Source organism: Ammodytes marinus, assembly GCF_949987685.1.
Source record: "Ammodytes marinus genome assembly, chromosome: 15".
Lineage (NCBI taxonomy): Eukaryota > Metazoa > Chordata > Actinopteri > Uranoscopiformes > Ammodytidae > Ammodytes > Ammodytes marinus.
The window spans coordinates 9,308,078-9,316,154 of NC_137219.1; the positions used below are offsets into that span (position 1 = coordinate 9,308,078).

Here is an 8,077-nt window from a genome sequence, read left to right on the forward strand (position 1 = left end):
GCCAAAATAAATAACCAAAACAACAGTGACTTCTCAAATCATTGGACATGACTAACATGGCCTAACATCTGTCACCATTTTAAGAACTAGAACATTACTTAAGCGTGTCCATTGTTTTGATAACTATGATACTATTCTTTATTTAACCTATATATACAGGGTATACCTTTCAGACAGATTCAACACATTTGAATAGGCCTAGGCTACTAATAATAATACCACTACTAATAATGTCTTATTTTTAGATTCATTTTTTCAATGCCTTTAAGCCTCAAAAGTGTTAAACATGGAGAGTCTTATGAATAGTTATTTTTTCAGAGGTTGCAATTTAAAATCTCAGATCAGATGTATTATTTAATTGGCTTTTTAATTGTGTATCTTCAATGACCTTAATTAGAATAAAACCACACCAAATGAAACATAGCCTAGAGTAGAGACTTTTCACGGGACCAAAAGTCATGTTTTATGGTATATAAATGTGTAGAAAATTGTCCCTTAACTCTCAGTTATTGACGTTGTTGTTTTTCTTTCTTTTTTCAAACTGATTGCTTGATTTAATAAGTCCCTCTGTGCTTCCTTGTCCCTTCACCCATGTTCTACAGAGGATCGGATATCCCACCCTCCCCCCTCTCGGAAAAGCTGGAAGAAAACTAAGATGACCCTTCATCTCTTGAGCAGTCATGCAAATCTGACACTGCATCACACTGCACGACTAAAAGGTGAATAACAAGATGAAGTGCTTTCACTGGTCTGTTCAACAAAGTCTACCTTTTTAGATGTATTCAAATATTGGCAATATTGGTGGTGTTTGTAAAGAGAGAGAGAAAAGGGAGAGTTGTATCAAGTCGCCAATACATTTCCCCCCTCCACTGGTGGCATTGCACAATAGCCAGTGCTGTTGGTTCTTGCTTACCTGGGACTTTAGTTTCCAGTGAGTCGGTGATAGACCCAGCTGGTGTCTATTCTCCACTTGCACAGTTCCAGCACAGAGGCACATTGTCCACAGCTTTTTTAATTAAAGACCGCTGTGTCTACACTGAGTGCCAGGTGACCTGAACTGCTCCGAGCCTACGTGTGTCTACCACTATCCTCTCCTCTTTTGAGTATAAGTCTCAGTGGATAATTGGAGGGAGAAATGCTATACTGCTATCATGAGACGGAGGAAGAGGATTATCCGCTGCTGAGGTCTTTGACTTAAGAGGCGGGGGATAGGGGGAATAATGTAATGTTTTCTTCTGTCTGCATCCAGCCTACCTGATCCCCACCCTCTCTCCCCCTCCTATTCCTCTCTTTTAAGGCCAGGTTATAAGAGAGGGAGGGGGTAGCCAAGGGACTCTTTTTTCAGTGAAGCCCACCTGCTCCTCATCTCTGTTGTATTAGAGAAACGGACCCAAAACGTTGGCTCTTCGTACTATAGCCGACATGGAGCGTCCAGAGAGAAGAGTGCAGGCAGCTTTCCTCCTCTTTCTGCCTCTTCTATCCATCAGCTGCGCCTCCAATCCAAAAACAACAGGTAAGTCCAGAACAATGTTGAATAGACTTGCCATTAACTCTTACATAGGTGCATGTATGTGCTTTTTTTAAAGGTTACATTTGTATATATATATATATATATATATATATATATATATATATATATATACCTATACCTATATAGTATAGTATTCTATATCGTATTTATATGCTCATCTATAAGAAACTTGGTTAACAACTTGATTTCTACATTATTTGCAACTGTTCCCCGCTTTTTTTCAGTCTCCTGGTGTGTATTGTCTGACGCCGAAGAGCAGAAGTGTCTGGATTTGGCCGGGAACGCCACAGCTCAGAATATAAGAGGAACTCTTCAATGTGTCCGTGGCCTGAACACCAGAGATTGTATGGACAAAATCAAGGTACCTGAAGTTAATTGGATCTTAACCTTCATTAGTTACTGAAATGCTAAAGCATTTTCTCAAGTTTTTGGTAGTGGGGGGTTAGATATTGCACATGATCTACGTGCAGCAGGATTCTTGGATGATTTTGTTTTATGCCATTTCAATATGTCCAAATCTTCATTAACCCATTTAGAGTTTTCTTTCTTTTTTTCAAGATATTTTTTTTTGTCATTTTATGCTTTATTGACAGTTTGTAGAGACAGAGTCGGCAGAGAACGGACCCGGGCGGGATTTGAACCCGGGTCTGCTGCGGGGCCTTGGCCCGGGCGGTGACGCCCTTACCCACTGTGCCACGGGCACCCCCTTCTTTCTTTAAAATAACTGCAGTTGATCTAATAAAGAAGGTATCCTAAAGTAATTTCTCAGTGAAAAAAATAAATGTGTTTTTTTTATCAGAATGGCACAGCAGATGCAGCATCCATGTCTGCAGATGACATCTATGCTGCCGGCCTCTGCCACGGCCTAGAGCTGGCTGCAGGAGAGTCCCACAACCAAGTGGGTAAGTCACAGGTTGGATCCTTGCAGCAGGTACTGCAGGAAGCACCTACATCTAAAGTCACTGAGGATAAGATCAGTGGTTATAAACAAATATGTCAAAATCAAGTATAGAGTGTTTTAAGCTCGCTAGGGCCACCATAAATAATATGAAGACAGTCACATTATTCTTTGTGGGTTTCGTATAGTACTTTTCAGTTTTTTGAGTCGTTTCAAAATCAGCATATTTTGTCATCCTGATCTTAATGCCATATTTTCCTACTGTTTTATTATCCCAAACCCTTCCTGCAGATTGTATTAGCTACTATGTGGTGGCGATGGCACGCCGCTCCTCCTCAGACCTGTCCCTGCTGGAGATGCACGAGCGCAGTTCCTGTCACCCCGGCATACGCACCACAGTGGGCTGGACTGTTCCTATTGGCTACCTGGTCAACACATCCCAGATCAGCATAGGAGAGCAGTGCAACTTCCCCAAAGGTGAGGGGGGGTGGGGGGTAGGGTTAGGGCCGACTTTGTGTGTGTGTGTGTGTGTGTGTAAGTGTGTGTGTGTGTGAGAGCTGTATGAGAGGTTCAGAAGGGGGAAGCAGCAATGTGGAATGAAGAGTGAAGGAAAGGATGGAGAGGACCGGAGGAAAGACGAGAAGAGTCAGTTAGGGAACAGTGAATCCGTCTCTGTAATGAGATTGGCAGGAGAGTGTGTGTGTGTGTGTGTGTAGGTGGATTGTAAGGACCCAGTGAAAGATTGTAATTTCTTCAAAAGAGCGTGAAGGCAAGTTGGAGGAGATTAATATATTTTAAAAGATGGTGATATTAATCCTTTTTCCTACAACAAATCCCATGAAAAGACGAAAAAAACCTAACCCTTAAAAATAATGATAAAAAAAGATCCCAACTTAATTCTCATTGAAGATACTGAAGTGCATGTTTTACTGACAAATACACCCCAGATAATGCAACTTATGGTCTTTACTGCTGTCAATTTATCAGCATCATTTCTATTTCATGAATTGATTATTTGTATGGTCAAGTCATTTTTTGTCTACCCCAAATATATTGTGCTTACAAAGACATAGAACACATGAAACTAAAGAATGTTTGTCATGGATAATCAAAACACTGTAGTTCCGGATAAATGTTATCTTAATTTCTTTAATTTATATCATTCAGATTAACTTTATGGGAGGCCAGAGTGAGTTAGAATTGGGCAAGTTAACCTTTAATTAATCTCTCTCTACCACACACCCTTTGTCTACTTCACCAGCCGTTGGCAACTTCTTTGGCTACAGCTGTGTGCCGGGTGTAAAGGATGCCCAGCACGACCCAAGAGGCAACAACCCCAAGAACCTGTGCGAGGCCTGCATAGGAGATGACAATGACAGACACATCTGTGCCAGCAACCACAGAGAGAGGCACTACGGGGAGGCAGGGGCGCTGAGGTACAACACTCACACACACTAATAACAGGAGAAATGATACACTTATGGCACCCAAGAGGTGAACTAGAAGTTACGACCCCTGGATCTCCCCGACTCTATCTCTTTCCATTTCGGCCTAATGGCTCCCATAAAGAAAAAATAGTGAGTAATTAGAGCTGACTGCTCTGAAAAAAGGCCAACACAGCTATGATAGTAAAAAATACACTGACGGCTGTTTTTAATATCCTTTTTAATTGAGTCTTTTCTTAGGGTCTGAAGATGGCATAAAATATGATATTAAAAAAAAACTCATTAAAACAGACTGCAAACAGATCAAAGTACTCTTGTGCACTGCCTCTTCTTTTCAGTAATAGATAACTCCTTGCCTGCTATAATTGTAGACGACGACATGATTTCATTTACACATATTATGCTGTGTTTCTGTGTAGTAGTGCGCAGTAGAAAAGCCTTTGGCGTAGTAGTATGTGTGTTTAAGATGGAAAAATAAAAGGGCTGTTTTTTAAGTGCAACAAGGCGCCAGGGGGACTTTATTTATAGTCTCCAGACACATGCTGTAATAGTAACATATTCCCAGTAAGCTGATTTAGAGGTTATTCATGTTTTGATCTTCTGTATATATAAACAGGTTATTTATTTTTGTCTTACTTTCAGGTGTGTGGCGGAGAACCTCGGCGACGTGGCCTTTGTCAAACACACAACGATCTTTGACAATACAGATGGTCAGTGTCAGTGTGCATTTTAGAGATTACATCACTAGTAACGCAATGATGTCATTTCATAATTCAAAGTATTCATGACGAGGTTACTTGGGGACAGCAGAGAGTGCTAGTCGCTGTCAAGACACAGGATGTCAGTGTTTCACAACGTTTAGTAAAGACAGTATTTTACAGTATGTGGAAACCGTAAACAATGAACAGATTACAGGGGAATGATATGGTGTTTGTGTGACAGAAATAGACATAGAGATAGATTGATAACGGTGAGATTTAAAGATAAGATGAGTGGTAAAGGGTAAGATATATGCAAATAAGAAGGGATGGGCAGTGGTTCAGATGTTTTTGTCCGGCAAAGAAATGCCCTAATTTTCTGTTTACAGCATCTGCTCCTCCGCTTTGGGCAACATCCAAAATGAATGGTGATCATTATCGCCGTCACGGTACACAGACTCTGCTGGTACAGCCGAGAAGGAGCAGTTTGACGCCAGATACCAAAAAAAAAAAAACACTGTAGCTGTCTAACGAAGCATGCTTCATCATATGGTTCAGAAATGTCCACAGTCAGACCAATTAACGGAGGTCGAGGAAACACAGAAGGTCTGCGCTGTTGTCTGGGGAGGGAGGAATTAGCTGCAAGGTGGCCAATTTTTTCCTCAAATAATTCTTTTGGGCTAAATGTTTTGTTTGCTTTTTAGACAAATCTCTAAAACATGCTAATGGTAAATATTCTAGATATAAGGGCAATATTCAGACTCAGTTAAGGAGAAATACACCATATAAGCTACACTTTATATAATGAAAAATGTCTTAGCTGAAATGTTGAAGGTCACAAGCCGATTTGGTCAGCTGTTGCTAGCTTGTTTAAACATTTTACATTTAAAACTAAAATGGCGACAAACATATATTACTAAAAGAGGATAAATAAAGACTAAGACAGTAGTCAACTGTAGTTTGGCTTGAGTTGCTGCAGTGGAAATCTTCCAAGCCATAAAAAAAGCAGGACAGAGATGCTAATGTTAGCCTAAACTCTGATATAATATCATATTTTCCCCAACACCTTTGTTCAGGTCACTACTGTGGTTGGTCAGCTAGCTAGCCAGTCATGCTAATGTTTGAAGCTTACGATTGAGGAAATAAACATGCTGTGATTTCCATTCCCATTTTTTTTTAAGTTAAAAACAAACAAAAAAAAACACATCAAACTCTTTGCCAATTGAACAAATTTCAAATTATTTGAAAAGTTACGTGTCACTTTATTTTAATACTTGATAATGTTAGTGTCCTACATGGGCTGTGAATGGAAATGAGACACATCCTCACAGTACTCTCCTGCCTCTCCAGGTAAGAACCAGGAGTCCTGGGCCCTGGATCTGGAGCTGGAGGACCTGAAGCTGCTGTGCCCAGATGGGACTGAGGCAGGTCTGGACGAGTATGAGAGATGCCACCTGGCAGCCGTCCCCACTAAGGCTGTGGTGGTGCGCACAGAGAACAGGTGTCGTGTCTGGAAATTTCTGGAACGTTTACAGGTGGGTGTGTGTGTTAGTCTTTTTATATGTGTGTTCATATTAGTGTAATACTGTATCTCTGTGTGGAGTCAATGTTATCGATCAGCAAGTCTCAGTACGCAGGCTACTATTTAACTGTCATCCTTCATACTTACAGTCCGTGTGTGTGTGTGTGTGTGTGTGTGTGTGCGTGTGTGTGTGTGTAAGAGGTCAGGATGACTGATGTATCCCGTGCTGATTCCCTGGCTTCACACACAAACCCCCCTAAAACTCGCACAAACACGTACACCAATGCAATGCAAGCCAATGCACACAATCATGTCCAGTGCATTCCAGTCACACGCACCTAATCTCTGCTGCAGAATGCGTTTGGCAACGCCACCGAGGGCTTCAGCCTGTTCAGCTCAGCAGGCTATGGCGAAAGCGATCTGCTCTTCAGTGATGCCACCCACCACCTGCAGAGGGTTATGGGTAGCTACACCTCCTGGCTGGGCCCCACTTACACCACCGCGCTGCAAGCCTTCGAGTGTGAGGGTAAGAGGAACCGGCGTGTGTCTTTTTGCCTGTGGATCTGCTGATAAAGAGAGGGTGGCTGCTGGCTACGTGGTCGGAAGGATGTGTTGTCCTTTGTGTGTGTGTGTGTGTGTGTGTGTGTGTGTGTGTGTGTGTGTGTGTGTGTGTGTGGGTGTGTGTGTGTATGTCCACTGCAGCTGTTCTCATTACTGTGCTTTCCCTTCCAACAGGCTTCTGCTGAAGGAAAAGGAGGAAAACGTCCAGCGCATCAACTTCCACCGCGTCCCTCTGTCTCCTGTTCTGCCTTCCCTTCCTGCCATCTGTGTCCCTCTGCCACTGTCTCTCTCTCTCTGTCATCACTCTCTCATCGTAATTTTTGTGTGTTTGTTGTCTGCCTGCATTTCACAGCCCATTCTCTAGTAATCTGTCCTCGTCCTCCTCCGACCTTGTACTTACTTTCTAGGATGCTGGCTGGCATGGTTAGACAGCGCTAAGAGGGGCTAATCTGCAACTTCAGAAACATTTCCCTGAAATTGAGCTTAGTTAAAAAAAATTACTTCAATTAGAAAAATAATAGGATAGAAAAAGGAAATCATGGCAGGTTAATGAGTGATGTAGTTCTCATGTTATTTGACATATTGTGTCTATTTTTAAAGCATTTTAACAGTAGGGTTATGACGAGCTATGAGTGTAATTACCACATGAACATGAAATGTTGGCCCCGATATTGATTTATACATACAAAAAAAAACCTTGACAAAAACGTTCCTACCCTGAATGTGTGTCAGGAAATGGTGTCCTTCTCGTTGCATTCACCCAATGTGTTGCATTAGTCTAAGCTTTAGTAGCACGTACAACCTCCCTCCTCCCACAGGGTCTATCTCTGGCACTGAACAACTGGGTGCTATTAACTTTGAGCTTAGAAGTCTCCGTTACTGTGTGTGTGTGTGTGTGTGTGTGTGTGTGTGTGTGTGTGTGTGTGTGTGTGTGTGTGTGTGTGTGTGCGTGTGTGTGTGCGTGTGATACACTTTTTCCCCACAGCCATTATTTCCCTAATTGGCAGTCTGGCGTATTATACCGTTTGTGTGTGAGTGAGAGAAAGTGTGTGTGTGTGTGTGTGTATGTTCATGTTGTGTTAGTGTGTTGGGTAGGATTGCTGCTGCTTTCCCATGGCTTGTATAGCTTACCTCTTCGGATCACTGCTTTCTCACGTCTGGTATGGTGGACCAGACCGTGCCAGCTCCCAGTGTATTGTTACACTGTACAGTTAAGTGGAAACTGGATTAGGGCATGTGTTGCCTCCAATGACCTCTGAGTGGGAATGAAAACCTACTTCATCAGTCCTACTTCAACAGAGAAGGGAACATGCTGTCTCCTACTGTGTTTTTCTACAATTTATCATCTATAATTTTAAGATTTCTACCAATAGCGAGACATCGATAATAATAGAAGAAAAGAGTTACTCAAATGAGCAGTGT

The 8,077-nt window shown here is 42.0% G+C and overlaps 1 protein-coding gene across 1 annotated transcript; it reads left to right on the plus strand.

The window, feature by feature from the left end:
* Positions 1-1,422: 1,422 nt before the first annotated feature.
* Positions 1,423-6,944, plus strand: otomp (otolith matrix protein; the record flags this gene model as incomplete). Its single annotated transcript, XM_080042568.1, has 9 exons — positions 1,423-1,513; positions 1,756-1,892; positions 2,331-2,433; positions 2,721-2,906; positions 3,691-3,865; positions 4,517-4,584; positions 5,923-6,107; positions 6,449-6,620; positions 6,830-6,944. 9 exons carry the CDS (start codon positions 1,423-1,425, stop codon positions 6,838-6,840), a joined length of 1,128 nt encoding a protein of 375 aa, XP_079898694.1. The 3' UTR covers positions 6,841-6,944.
* Between the last annotated feature and the right edge of the window lie 1,133 nt (positions 6,945-8,077).